The sequence below is a fragment of the Vombatus ursinus genome, unplaced genomic scaffold (assembly GCF_900497805.2).
Source record: "Vombatus ursinus unplaced genomic scaffold, bare-nosed wombat genome assembly UNPS02014798.1, whole genome shotgun sequence".
Taxonomy (NCBI): Eukaryota; Metazoa; Chordata; class Mammalia; order Diprotodontia; family Vombatidae; genus Vombatus; species Vombatus ursinus.
In genome coordinates, this window is record NW_020954576.1 from 25,875,308 (window position 1) to 25,890,964 (window position 15,657).

At 36.5% G+C, this 15,657-nt stretch overlaps 1 protein-coding gene across 7 annotated transcripts in view; it reads left to right on the top strand.

The window, feature by feature from the left end:
- LOC114049784 (protein enabled homolog) overlaps positions 1-15,657 on the top strand; it is a 132,594-nt gene that overhangs the window by 104,172 nt on the left and 12,765 nt on the right. For 4 of the 7 annotated variants that reach the window (XM_027871190.1, XM_027871192.1, XM_027871191.1 and 1 more), the window contains 6 exons: positions 4,656-4,936; positions 6,235-7,044; positions 9,896-10,203; positions 10,488-10,633; positions 10,800-10,857; positions 11,463-11,511. In XM_027871190.1, the coding sequence (XP_027726991.1) occupies positions 4,656-4,936; positions 6,235-7,044; positions 9,896-10,203; positions 10,488-10,633; positions 10,800-10,857; positions 11,463-11,511 (1,652 nt within the window). The remainder of the gene's footprint in view (positions 1-4,655; positions 4,937-6,234; positions 7,045-9,895; positions 10,204-10,487; positions 10,634-10,799; positions 10,858-11,462; positions 11,512-15,657) is intronic. The other 3 variants (XM_027871194.1, XM_027871195.1, XM_027871196.1) reach the window with 1 other exon arrangement.

Here is a 15,657-nt window from a genome sequence, read left to right on the forward strand (position 1 = left end):
GAGTAGAGTTGAATTCTGTTGCATAGCCATGAGTAAAGTCATCCACTTTTGCTAGAGCTTAGTTGCTATAAGAAGGGATCTACCTTTTTTTTTTTTTTTTGCTGATAACCTTTGATAACCTTTTTAAGGTTTTAGATCATGGAGACAACTGAAATTATTTTATCTCTTGAACATAGTTCTGATTTTGCAGAGTTTTGAGAAATTGACCCCCTTGAGGATCAGAGAAAGTGTCTAGCTTTTCATCTTGTTTGTCACTTTAAATGTCATTTTAACCATGTCCAATTCCAAAATTGAGTTCACTCACTATACCATTATTCAATTTGTTGTTAGAGCTCAGTCCAGGTCAGTTCTGGTATGTAATTTGATTCTTTGTTCTCCCATTTAAAAAAAAGTTATCTCCACGACTTAATAAAGCCCTTGTGTGCACAGTGAGTACTCAATAAGCACTTCTTTGATTCATTCATATAAAATTAGAAAGTAGTCAATTTCCTTTACCTTGCCAAAATTTACTTTTAAGTTTTGCTGAAATAATTAAGATTCTAGAGGATATAAAAATCCAAGGCTTTAAATCTGGACACACTGTTTAAATATAGGTTTTTGTTCTCATTGCCTCTGGTTGCTATATATTTATTTATTGTTTATATATCTTATCTGAACTTTTGTTTTTTTAACGACTTCTTTCATAGTATGGCCAGTTTTTGCAAGTTCTTCAAAAAAGTTGACCTTGGAAATTTCAGAGTTAATCAGATTTGTTATATATTATCATCAGTCTCACGTTTATGCCTTCTTTTATCAAACAGGGGCCTTTCAAGCTCTCCTTTTTAAGTCTCCTACTTAATCTTGTCCTCATTGTCATCTATTTGTGACACAAATACTTCCTATTGTCTTAAAAATTTTTTATTTGTAAAGCCCTCAGCACATGATGGGTGCTCTGTAATGTTTATTTTCTTCCCTTCCTTTTCTCTCTCCTTCCCCCTTTAATGGGATACAAACCCTAGATTTGGACTCACAGTTCTAGTTTCTGTTACTTACAATGAGTTTAAGCACTTTGGTACATAAACAGAACAGAATCTAAATAAGTGTCACACTACAGTGCATTGGGAGAAAGATTTGAACAGAGTTCAAATCCAGGTTCATGAGAGAATGATTGTATGTATGCTGTAAAATTAGGATATTGGGCTAGATGATCTCTAAGCTCCTTTCAAGCTCTAAAAACAATTTTGCAATTCTGTGTACTTTCACCATTACCTTTGAGTATTATCAGTTCTCATTCCCCATTACCACTAAGGCTACCGTATCACATTTCATGAGGATTTCATCACATCCACAGGCTTTAAATAAAATTTTCTTAATGAATTAAAACAAATAAAGTTTTATTGTATATACTAAGAAATAGTTACTTTCTGGGGCCGTCCAAGTAACTCATTGTATTACCAACAGAATTTCTCTTTTACTTATTAAAGACCCCAGTTTGTTTCCAAGATGGGAAAAGATTGAGTTAATTTGGTTTTGTTTTTTAAAAGAAAACTAGTATGTTAGGGTTTTGTTTCTTTTTTTTTTAATATAAGTCACATCATATACTTTTTTGCTAATTTTGCATTAATACATTGAAATGTATGTCAGAAGTAACCTGATGTTAAAATTCTGTGTTACAAGTTAAATTGACTTTCTCTTAGGGGGAAAATACCAGTAATTAATATTTTAAAACTTTAAAACTACTACAAATTTTTTTTAACCTTGAACAATCAAAATGATCTTAAGATTCTCAACTTCTCTTGGTAGGCTTTTATGAGGTTTACTGACAAAAAGTTCTTCATTTTCTGTAGTGAATTATTTCTTCATTATTACAAAATATGTAGTATGCTTCCTTGCTACGTATTAATTGCAAAGCTGTTTCACAACCCTATGCTTCCCATGTTTGCAAAGTCCCATTTTAAAAAATATTAACATTGTATTGTTATTGGTGTATAGCAATTAAAAATTAGTAACACCATAGAAAGGTAAAGAGGTTGTTAGATATAATTAATGAGGTTCTTCTAGGAAGAACAAGAGTAAAGAAGGAATTGTAATATGACAAATTCGATGTGGGTTGGGATTGTTTCATTCTTTGTATATTTCCAGTGTCTAACTCTCTGACAAGCATTTAAGTTCTATCACCAAAGTATGTACATGCTAAATTTTTCATTTGATAAAATGTAATCAGTAATCTTATCTGCTGGATGCTGTATTCATTCTAATCGTGTCAGGATAAATCAACAAGCATTTATAAAATCCCTACTATGGTCCAGTTACTCTTCTGGGAATATGAAAGCCAAACGTCATGCAGCTTCTGCTCTCAAACTTAACATTTTATTAGAGGAGACAGGAAATATGTATTTAGTGTGGAAAGGCACTAGAGGTTGGGGGAATCAGATAAGTCTTCATATAGAAGGTTATAGGATTTGAGTTCTTTCTTGAAGTATGGGATTCTATGAGATAAAAATAATAATTAGCATTCATATAATACTTAAAGGTTTGCAAAGTGCTTCACAAATACCTTATTTCATCTACCACAGCCCTGGAGGTAAGTGCTATTATTATCTCCTCCATTTTACAAATCAGGAAACTGAGGCAAAGAAAGGTTAAGTAACTTGTTCAGGCTCAACACTTCTAGTCTGAAGTTAAATTTGAACTCAAGTCTTCCTCATTCCAGGTCCAGCACTGTATTGCTTGTGCCACATAGGAAGGGCATGCATTCCAGATGTGAATGATGGGAGGTGAATTGCTGAGTGTAAACAGAGAAAAGGTCATCAAAGAAAGATGGGTTGTCTCTGTGATTAGAGCAAGGGATGATCAATGGCAGCTAGAGTGCTTCACTGGGCATGCAAGTACCCTTGCATATCAAGGGAAGAGTAAGGAAGTCCTCTAGCACATTTGGTTATCCCCATACCCCAAACATCCCACACCTTCTGTGCTGAATTTCTGTGTAGATAACAATGGTCTGCATTGTTAGTGGGAACTTCCAAAATCCTGGGGTCACAGATGAATATAAGTTCAGAGAAAGGCTATTTTTTGGGCAAGGAAGTAAAATGATAGATAGATATCATTGTATGTAGTCCCAGGAAAAGCTCAAATACTGGTATATTAGTTGCATAAATCATCTAAGTAAGCATGTATTTCAGGCCTCTCTAGGTCCTGAGCCAAAATCCACTCTATCCAAAAGCCTACTTGTGAGTCTAAAATGATGATCAGTAGCAGTTATCTTTGTGTCACTCTACCCTGCTGAAGTAATTTAACTAATTTTTATTTTAGTGAATATATACAATTAATTAACATGTATTGATAATATGACATAATTATTTACCATATTTTCATTTTGCAAGCAATCACAGCCAGAATCACTTAAAAACCTCACTATATTGTAGGTTTACTCCTCTATTTGTAAAAACTCTATCTTGGACTACCCAGATTCATGATATTAAGTAAATTCTCTTTTCAGAAATCTTGTTCACAAGATAAAAATGAATACAGCTTTATCAGCAAAGATCTCTCCATTTCCCTTCTCTGTATTTATCATGTATTCATTCAAACATTTATTTTCTCCCATTGCATCTTCAACTGAACAATAAGAGACCACAAAAGGTCTCACAATATGTGTAATACAGTAAAACAAATTTCCAAATTGACTATATTTAAAAATATATTCTCATTCTACATTTTAATTCCATCATGAGGTCATATTAACTTTTAAGGGAATTTTTCAAAAATTGGTCCAGTGAAAAACATGATTACATTGAATTTTTTTTTTTACCAGTTTATTTGTCTGATAAATTCAAGGTCCTACTTATGATACATACATATTGGCTGTGTAGTACCAGGCAAGTAACTTAGTCCTTCAATGCTCTAAGCAACTCTGTAAGACTCTTAAGTTTCAGAGAAGGTAATGACTTCCATTATTAGAAGGAGCTTTTTCACCAAGGAGATTTGGAAGGGGAGGTACTTTTAAAATCACAGTTCTGGTCCCTGACCCTTAGCCTATAAATTGAAATCTAATCTGGATAAATAGTGATTCTCTTGCTGATGGGGGTGGAGTGGAAAGAGGGGAGAGTTCAGTACAGTTTTCAGGGGGGGCATTTTTTGTGAATAATGCATCATGTGAATGATAGGAAGTAAACTAAAATTTTTTCAAAATCATGAACTTGGTAATTTGTTTAGCTGATTATTATAGTTTAGAATTTCAGAGACTTATAAGACCTGAATTCAGATGTGGCTTCAGACACTTAGTAGCTGTATGATTCTGGACAAGGCATTTAACCTGTGTCTGCCTCAAAATGTGGATAATAATGGCATCATCCTTAAAGGGTTGTGGTAAGGATCAAATGACATAATTGTGAAGTACTTCCCTTCCTCTCTTCCCTCCCTACATCCTTCTCTCCTTCCCTTCTTACTTTCCTCCTCTGTCTGGAACTAATTCACAGACTAATTGCCTAGTCAAAATGGTGGAAAATCTTGTATTTCTAATGGAGTACCTCTGTTTGACTATTGTCCTCATTCCTTTTGTTCCATTTTCTCCCTCTCAAGTCTGTCATCAGGTAGTTTAGCATCAATATATTATAACCAATCATCAGCTTTAGTTGGTGGATTCCTGTTTTCACTTTTTTCTGTTTTTCTTTCAGGCAACTGCAGGAACAGCAGCGTCAGAAGGAAATGGAACGGGAGAGGCTGGAGCGTGAAAGAATCGAGCGAGAGAGGTTGGAGAGAGAGAGGTTAGAAAGGGAAAGACTTGAAAGGGAAAGAATGGAGCAAGAACAGCTTGAAAGAGAGCGCCAAGAACGCCTAGAACGAGAAAGGCAAGATCGGGAGAGACTTGAACGGGAGAGACAAGAAAGAGAGCGGCAAGAACAGTTAGAAAGGGAACAGTTGGAATGGGAAAGAGAGAGAAGAGTATCAAATGCTGGTAAGAAGTTTATACACTAGTCTGTTCTTTGGGACTTGACTATTTTTGGAATATTTGGCATCTCATCGTTTGAAATTAATTTGGGAATAAATAGCGAAGTAGAGAGTGTTTTAAAAATATAAATTATAAGTTTGAACATCATCTTTTTTTCTTTTATATTCCTTTTATATTGTTAAGAGATTGGAATAAGCCATATAGAAAGTTTAGTCTGGTGTTGTCCTAATTCGAATTCCTGATTTGGATATAAGATGTTATTGTGTTATAGTAGAATATTTTGGATTGGTTAAGCTGGTCATAAATTTCCAGTCTATGAAACTGCACTAGATCTTCTTGGACACCATGATATCAGAGTTAAGTATGGTGGGGAATGTAATTTGGTTTGGTACAATGTAGATTGTACCATGGTATTTCTGAAAGTTACCTCAACTTAAGAGTGAGAAATATTTTCCAGGATTGTGTTTTTAGTAAAAATCAGCATGTCATATTGTAAATCCAAAGTTGTGGCAGCCAGCTCAAGTTTAAAATAAATAGATATAGGTAAATACCAGGGATCCCAAAAGTCTTCGTACAATTTTAAACTGTTGAAGACTTTTGTGGGTGTCTCACCATACATATGTAATAAAAATTCTTAGAATTCATTGTAATACTCAGTATTTCCTGATAAAGAATAGTAATATGTTGAAATCATTTAAAATTTAGAATGCAGTGCATTTTGGAGTAACTGTATTATAGATGTAATAAGGTTTCACAAAATTAATTTTAAAAATTGTATTCTGAGATACTTTGTTTCTTAATACTGTCAGTTTTGCTGCTGTTAGCAGTGATAGCTTAGAAAACTCAAGGAATTACACATAAACATTGAGAAGAAAATTTCTCTTTGTGCAAATTTTTGCTAATTTACTGGGGTTTTTTTTTGTTTTTTTTTTTGTTTGAGAAAGAGCTTATTTTTACTTCTGTAATTTTTCTATTCTTTTGGTAGACTTCATAATGACTGTTAAGTTCAGAATTTTTAACTAAAAAAGAGAAAAGGTCTTATAGAAGGACCAGGTAAATCAATGTATAGAGATTTCAAAATTTGTTTATAAATTAAAATACTGAAAGTTGCTAAAAAGTAAAAGTAGCTGTTGATAAACTTTTCTGATAATAACTTTCACATATGCCTGAAATCCTCTGGTACTAACTATAGTCTACATTTATACATTTTGTTTGAATGCTGGTTTTGTTGCTTCATTAGCTCCCTTTTTCTCTCTCTCCTTTTTTATCCTGTCTTTTGCTGCCGCTTTCCATCTTCTGTCCAGCTCCATCTTTCGACAACTCCCTGTATAGTGCTCCACTTCCTGAATATTCCAGTTGCCAGCCTCCTTCAGCACCTCCTCCATCATATGCTAAAGTCATCTCAGCTCCAGTGTCAGATGCCACTCCTGATTATGCTGTAGTGACCTCTATACCACCTACTTCCACACCCCCTACACCACCACTACGACACTCAGCGACACGTTTTGCAACCTCTTTAGGTTCAGCCTTCCACCCCGTTCTGCCCCATTATGCTACAGTTCCTCGTCCTCTGAACAAAAACTCTCGACCTTCTTCTCCTGTGAATGCACCCCCTTCTCAGCCTCCAGCTACGAAGCCTTTTGCCTGGTCTGCTTCAAACTTTGCACCCCTCCCTCCATCACCTCCAGTTATGATTAGCAGCCCTCCAGGCAAAGCTACTGGTCCCAGGCCTGTTCTCCCTGTTTGTGTTTCTAATCCGTTGCCCCAAATGCCTCCGTCACCTACTGCACCCAATGGGCTTCCTGATTCTGTAACATATCCAGCACCTTCACCGTCTACCTCAGGTCCAGCAGCTCCACCTCTGCCACCACCACCTCCAGCACCTCCACTGCCTTCCCTTCCGCCACTGTCCCACTCTGGACCTCAAGCTTCTCCTCCTCCAAGCACCCCTATTGCCTCAACTCCCTCATCCAAGCCTAGTGTTCTCCCTTCTCCCTCTGCAGCTGCCCCTGCCTCTGTTGAGACTTCTCTAAACTCTGTGCTGGGAGACTCCTCTGCTTCTGAGCCAGCCTTGCAGGCAGCCTCTCAGCCGATCGAAACTCCAACCCAGCAGGGTAAGGCTTTCTTTTTTTGCTGCTAATTAACTAATCACTGGATATCAACAACTTTAATAATTGCCTTGAAGGATGAGGAAAATGCTTTCTTAAAATGTTACAGCTTGATGAAATGTTAAAGAGATGATCTAGTCAACTTCCATCACTACCACCCCACACTACCCTACTAGTTTACAGATAAGCAAACTTGGCTTGCCCCAAGACACAAGCAAGTAAGTGGCAGGCCTGGTACACAGATATCATGATTCCTATCCCAGTGTTATTTCCACCATGCCACACGGTAGAAATGTACTACAATGAGCTGGTAGCTGTATTAATAATGTTTTATTTAAATATAAGATGTAAATATGAATTAGGAGAATTTTTTGCATGTTGTGAATAGGTACTCATACCTGAATGTTGAAATAGCAGGTTATTCTGTATGCCATTTATTAACTTTTATATTAATTATTAGCACTTAATTCCCAATTTGTCTGTGCACATTAAAATAAAATTTGGAGGTTTTATATATTATAAAAATAACCTGTAATGTGAACCAGAAGGCAGGCTTTTGTGGGTTTATATGACTGAATAGATCTAGTCTTTAGTTATACCACTGAAGTGCCACTGCCCCCATTTACATTTGCATGTTTCATATATATGCTTGTATTTTTAAAGTCCTGTATAAAGTTATAAACTATGAAACTTGCTCCCTATGGTTTTTGTAAGAAAAATTATAGATATATCCATTAGATATAAAAATAAAGCTGTCATAGATTAGAATATTTTTAGTTGTGAAGTATATCAAAAAGGCAGCATGACATAGTTGTTCCAGAGCTAACTTCAGAGCCAAGACAACCTGAGTTCACATTCTGCTTCTGATTTATCATGGTTATTTGACCTTGGACAAGTTGCTTCACCACTCCCCTGCTCTGGCTACGAGCTGTAAGTAAGGTGCTGAAATAAAAAGTCATAGAGGGAGCGTCCTCAGCAGGTTCCCTCTGCCCGTGAAATCACACATCCAGGGTCTGTCTCTGTCCCTGTCCCTGCAAAGTATATTAAGTAAATTCAAAATGTTTGTTGACCTAAATTGTTAAGTAGGTTTGCAGTGAAGATACTTACAGTAAAATTTTAGTTTCAAAATTCAGCTTCATAGCATGAGTTTGAAAATGCCTATGAAAAGCAAGCAACTTGCATTCCTGTGTCTTTTGTGACATGCGTATATTTATTTTGATTAGTTTATTCATTAATGTCTTTAAAACACATAGGCAGTGCTGTGCAGTCAATCTAATCAACCCTGTATCCTGTCATGGACAAGAATATTTGTCCCGTCACCAAAAGCATGCTTTGAGTGAGGGTACATTTGCTCTCCATGTCAGCTTCAGAAAGTTAGGGATCTACCCCAGACTTACCTGATTTCCTCAATGTGTTATGTATTGACCCATGAATTTATCTTACATTTCATTATAGTATTCCCTTATAACCTGTTGGAAGCAATGATATCCACAAATTTATCATTAATTGTATAAATTATAACTTGTCAATTATCTTAAAATTATCTTAAAAAATGCCTCTTTAGATCTGAAGGAACATTATTATAATCTTGTACTCTGTGATTATATGCCTAGGTGCCCTGTCAATATGCTTCATGATTTTATAAACTTAAAATGTCACTTTACTAGCTGTGTGACCCTGGGCAAGTCACTTAACCCCAATTGCCTTTAAAAAAAAAAAGTCACTTTAACCCTGTTCTTTCAGACAGAAAAGTCTTTTTTAAAAAATTAATCTTTACACTCATCCCTTTGTCTAATTTATTTGTTGTTGTTGTTGTTGTTGTATGTTGTTGTTAAATAATCATTAGCAGCTTCTTTACAGATTCAGATGATTCTTATTGCTCATTTCAGACATTTAGATTAGGGCTATGTGAGACAGCCATAATGTTTGATTTGGTTCCAAAATGTTGGGTTCTGTTTGCTCTGTTTTTAGTTTTCTTATGGAACATTGAAAAGAAGCAGGAAGTATTTGAGGCCAGATGATACTTTGGGTAGTCAAAAATTAGTTGCTGGGGCATTCCATATTGTGTTTTAGGTGTCCACTGTGTTTTTCACCCTAGATGTGCGTGTAGTTAGGCTGGAAGGGAGATGGGGAAGTTTGTCTTTAAGAACAAGACTTCAAGTCGCAGTCTTTGTTGCTTCAGCAACAGTGAGGTTGTAGCACGTGGCCATTAAAGCACTATTCCTCTTATTAAATCCCTAGTAAATCCTCAGTAACTTACATTTAAATAAATGATAAACAGCTATATTGAGTTTGTGTAGAATCAAATAAAGGATACTGTGCTTCCCTAGGACTACTGGTCTCAGTCATGAATTCACTCCCAAGGTTTGAGCCTGAGTCTTCTTGACCACATTGTTGTAAGAACACCGCCAAAGCAATGACATGACAACCCGTTTGCTTTACTGTGTAGCTTTCATCAGGTCATTTTGGTTATCTGTATAACACTCTTACCTCCAATATGAAAACTGGCTAAAAAAATCGTTTTGGATGCTTCTGTAGATAGTTTGAGTTTAGATGCTACTGTCTGCAACTCACTGGTAGTTTTTATTTTTGACATCAGATAGACATATCTTTTTTAAAATTCTCATTCACAAAATGTTTATTTAGATAACTTCTTTTGTATTAGTATTATTGAGAGTCTGCTTCATGTAATAAAAGTTTTTGACCATTAATAAAGGCTTTTCCTAATTATAACATTGAACACGTATGATAATTTAATTTGTGTCATTTCAGTTTTTATTACATTCTAGACATTTGCAAATAACGTTTCTTATTAACCTTCTTACTTATATCCTTTTGTAATATTTCTTTTTATTAGGGGTTGTCCTGGGACCACCTGCACCTCCTCCCCCTCCACCACTTCCGCCTGGTCCAGCCCAGACTTCAGGAGCTCTCCCACCTCCCCCTGGTCCCCCACCCCCGCCCCCACTTCCATCTTCTGGGCCACCTCCTCCACCGCCTCCACCACCCCTTCCTAATCAAATGCCCCTTCCTGTTCCTCTACCACCCCCTGCCCCTCCACTTCCTGCCTCAGGATTTTCTGTGGCATACATATCAGAAGACAATCGCCCTCTAACTGGACTTGCAGCTGCAATTGCTGGAGCCAAACTTAGGAAAGTTTCACGGGTAAATGCATCTCCAAGTTCCCCCCCCCCTTATTATCAGACACTGTTTGTTATTCATAAATAATTATGTCAAATAACTGAATTTGTGTATAAGGAATGATTCCAGTAGTTGTCAAGAGTCACTGATGCCTCGCTCTACTTGTTAAACAGTGTCCAAAATACACTTGATTCTGATGTGCTGTTGTTAAATATTGTCACTTGTTCTGTTTTGGAACTAGATCATGAACAAATGTAACACTTAGAAATTTGTTATATACCTGTATGTATGTATGTATTTTCATTAAGATTGAGGACTCCTCTAGTCCAAGTGGAGGAAGTGCCATTGGAGTGAATTCGACTTCAGCTAAAACAGACACAGGTCGCGGAAATGGACCACTTCCTTTAGGTGGTAGTGGCTTAATGGAAGAAATGAGCGCCCTGCTGGCCAGGAGGTAAGTTGAGAACTTGATTATTTAATGCCAGTGACTAGAATAGAGAATTTGAAAATGAGACTTATTACAATTACTATTTTTTACTGGATAGAACCTCCTTTATTTGAGAGAGAATGTTCTTTATATTAAGAGATGGATGATTTTGTTTGGTTTTGGTTCATTCTAGAAGAAGAATTGCTGAAAAGGGATCAACAATAGAAACAGAACCAAAAGAGGATAAAACTGTAAGTTGGTTAACATTTTGTCTTAATACCTGAAATCAAGAAAATAGTGTAGTTAAAGGAGTCATCTTAAAGATAATTTAATATGAATCAATTAGAAATTGATTTTCTCAAATTCTGTTTGTTTTTTAATATGTCAGTATTTTAAATGTTGAATATTATTTCTTAATTCTTGTTAAATTTATAATGGATGGTCAGCTGTCTAGTGTTAATTGTCAGTGTGACATAAAAACAGAGGATTGAGAATCTCAAACTTCAGTTCTACCATTGTTTAGCAATGGTGGTCAAGTCATTTAACCTTCCTCTGCTTCAGTTCCTTTATCTTACTTAGCATTAATGCTAAAACTACCTTAGCTCTGCCTCTTGTATTTGACTTTGCCACCATTGGAGTCAGATAATTAGGTCTGAACCAAAGCCATGAGAACACATAGGAGGAGAAGAGGAAGAATGTAGAAATAGGACTAAGAGATAATGAGGCCCAACAGAAATAAAGGAAAGACAAGATGAAAAGAGACAAGTGAGAAGAAAGTAAAGTGTAATCAGAGGATTTTTAAAGGCTATGTTTTCAGTAGATTTGATAAGTGATATACGCTGTCCATTTTATTCAGGAAGATGCAGAACCTTCAGCTTCTAAGACCTCTTCAACAAGCACACCTGGTAAGTGCCAGTTAAATATCTCGATTTCTTCGATGTCTTTGAAACCTTATGCAGCTGACATGTTGACTGGTTAGGGATGGGACAAGGTAACAAAGATTTCCAAATTAAAACCTCAAAAGAAAAAGAAAGTTGTGATTTATATCTGTTCGCTTGACTCCAAATAGAAACTATAGAAATAAACTTTTGAGCTTGAGACTAAAAATTCATCTTAAGAAAGGTTTTCATTTCCTTTTCATCTACCTAGTTATCAGCAAAGTGGTTATTAAAGAGTTGACTATGCAGGAAACATTAGTCTGAATATTTACGTTTGGATTGAAGATTGGCTTTTAACATTTCTCTCTTCCAACCCATCACTCCCTCTTTACTACCTATTTAGATTCTATACTTCAAGACCCCATTGAAGTTTTAACTCCCATGAAGCATTCTCTAAATATCCTAGCTCAATGGTCTCAAATTAAAAATTGACTGTTTTAAGTTTAAGCACCCATCCATTTATACTACTATCTAAATCTTTACTGCATAAAATTTCAGGAAGTTCTTTGCAAAGCTATATTCACCAAGAGATGTCTTGGTTTTAGATCTTTACTCTTGGCTATAGTATACTATGTCTAATATCCCACTTATTTTACCCTACCAAAAAAGGCAAATCTTCTTGTGATGATGAGAACATTGGGTTTAGAATCAGAGAACCTGGATTCAAATCCTCCCTCTGCTACTTGCTACCTTTGTGACTTTGGTGAAATCACTTCTACCTCCCACCCCCATAAAATGAAGAATAATATAAGTATTATTCTTTTAAGCACAAGATATGGAATTAAAGCCATAAATTACACTTAAAAACTGAGAATTATACTTGGGAGTTTATGTTAAAATAATCTTATTTTTGCTAAGTATATGATGTTGTGAAATGAAGTCTGGTATTACTTGTATTTAATGAAGTCATACTGACTTTTAATGATCATTACCTCCTTTTCTAATTGCTCACAAAGCATCCCTTTAACACTGTGTTCTAGAATTTTGCCAGGAGTTCAGGTAAACTGGCTTATACTTTTCAAACTACACATTTTTCTTTTTCTTGAAAATTGGGACATTTCCTCTTCTTCAACCCTATGTGACCTATCGTGTTCTCCAAGGTCATTTGAAGATTGTCAACAGTGACTCTAATCGCATCTACCAGTTCTTTCAGTATCTTAAATGTAGTTTTTCTGGGTCTAATGACTTGAGCTTATTGAGGGCAACAGGATACTGTCTTCTCACTTCTCTTGACTTTCTTTGCTAACCCATTTTGTGATCTATCCTTCCTAATCCACAGATCATATTCCTTAGAAAACAGAAACAGAATAATTGTTGAGTAGTGCCACCATTCATGTTCACTACTGTGCCCCCTACTCAGTGTTATTTCTGTCCTTTCTTTGATTCTCCTCTTCCCAACTCCCATGTACATAGTAAAAGCAAATAAAAAAAAATTTTTTTTCTAGCATTTATTGCCAGTCTCACTTCATTCTAGCTCATAGTACTTCTGGCGTAATTCTTCCCAAAATCTCTTATCTTTTTGTCTTCATCCTCATTAATTGTCTTTCTGTCTAATACCATTTTTTAAAAAATCTGAATTGCCTGATGAATTTCCTGTACATCCATATTAGCAATTCTCCCCTTTTCACTAAAATAAATTCTCCTTGTTTGTTCAGAATTTTATTCTTGAGAGCTTTTTAACAGACTTCTCCATGAAATTTTCTCTTACAAATCTAAGACATATCAGATTATGTCTGGCTTTCCTTTCTTCTATCACATTCTATAATACAATGATTACTTACCCTTTAGGTTCCTGACATTTCTAAACACCTAATTCCTCCAACTCATTACTTGAGGTGAGGAGTTCCTACCCCACCATCTTTGTGCTTCCAGCAAGACCCTTAGCCCAATTCTCTCTCCATTTCTGGGTTCCCTTATTTCTAACCCCCTCAACCCTACTCCTCCAGTATCCTCCACATCTGTCCATCCCTTCCACTACGCCCTGTGGAATGCCTGCTCCATAATTAACAAACTTTCTTTTCTTTCATCTTAGACCTTTACCTTTCTCACTTCTTCCAACTTCTGGGACTCATTGAGATCTGCCCTCCTCCTGATGACATTATTTCCCTTTCTAGCACAAGCTTCATTTTCTCTCATCTTCAGCGCCACCCCCCACCCCCTCAAGCTTCACTGGTCATATTGAGGGAGTCACAATATTCCTTGTTCCCAGTTGATACTTCCAGACTCTCCCAATAACTCTTAGCAACTTCTTCTCATTAAGAATGTCTAAATATCTCGACCTTGGTGGCCATTATCTAACTTGTCCCAAGTCATTCTCCCTTCTTTCTCAGTGAATTCAGTTGCTAGTTACCTGTCTTTCTCTCTCCACTCTGACTCCTGCCTTCATATTAGGGTTCTTCAACATACATATTCATTTTCCCTCAAATACTTTATTTCCTAGTTCCTAATCTACTGAATTTCCATTAATTGCTCTTCTTTTCCACCTCATCTACACACAGAAATGATCCTAACCTTGATCTTGATCTTGCCATCACTTATAAATGTTCTGCTTCTATGTTCATGAATTCTAAGATTCCTTTCTCTCATCATTGTCTTTTGTCATTTGATCTTTCCCTGTGCCTGGCAAACCCTAACCATAACAGGCTGTTCTCTTTTCTGGTCCCAGTTTTAACCCCTTGGTGAACCAGTTCAACCCTGCACCATTCCCTGCTCTCAAATCCCACCCCTCCCCCCAGTCTAGTCACCAATCATAATTTGTTAAATGTCAACCCTGAATTACTTTCAGCATCTACTTCCTTTACTTCTCTACACATGCTCCTGAATGGAGATGGAGGAAGTCACAAAATTGTGCTAATTAAGTTCACTATAAATTTTGTTCTTTAATCTTAGCTAGACCTTGATTACAGCAAGACAAACCTTCACTTCTTCCTAATTGATTCTTTGTCTCACCTTCCACAGTGGCTGTTCCACACATTCTTATCGTCTCAAGCCTCTCATGGCACTCCTTACTCCTACCTTCTCAGTTTAGGACCTTACTTCATACTTCACCTGGAATGGGGTGGGGGTGGGGGTGGAAATTTGAGGCCTTCCCTGTCTTCCACTTCTATCTTTCCTCTTTTAATTATTTTCTATTAATCTTGCATGTGGCTTGCTTGTTTGTTTTCTCCCCCATTAGATTTTGAGCTCCTTGAGGGTAGGTACTATCTGTTGCCTCTTTTTATAATCCCCAAACTTAGCACCGTGCTTGGTTTAAGGCACTTAATAAATACTTATTGATTGACTGACTCCTCATCTTGCATCCCCTTGACGTCATAGCCCATTATTCCTCCTTCCCTTCAGTCTCTAATGAAAAAGTCTTGTGCATAAAATCCTTTGTCTTGTTCCCTCTTGTCTTAAGCAGACTGTGCCTGTCACCATGCCCATTGTCTTCTGATCTTCAATCTCTCTCCATTTAGTGGCTCTTTACCTGACATCAACAAGCGTGTCTGTGGCTCTCCCAGCCTCAAAAAAATTGGCACTTGATTCTAACATCCTTGGTAGCTATTGTTCTGTCTCTCCTTGATGTTTCTGGTAACTTTTTTGAAAAACTCATCTTTACTTTTCTTCACCACTTTCTTGTAAACCTTGTGCTATACAGCTTTGAAATTTAACATTCAACTTGAATTGCTCTCCAATATAACTAATGATCTGTTAATTACTAAATCTAAGACTTTTCTTAAGCCTCACCCTTCATGAGCTCTTTACAGCATTTGACGCTGTTGAGTACCTTCACCTCCTTGCTGCTTCTCAGTTTCCTTTTCTGGATCTTTATCCTTGTCACAGTTCTTCAGTGAGGATATCTCCCAAGGCTTGGTCCCAGATCCTTGGTTTTTTTTTCCTTCTCTTCATATTATCTCTCCGTATGGTGCCTAAATCTATTTAGTCCTGGTTTTCTTTCTCCATAGCATCCCTCATTTACATTTCCTTTTCTCCATTCACATTCCCATTACTCCAATTTATGTCCTTATAAACCTCTTGCTGTATTATTCCAATAGCTTCTTGATTGGTCTCCTTGCCTCATCTCTCCCCACTTCAGTCTGTCCTCCACAGGGTTGCCAAAGTGTTGGTCTGATT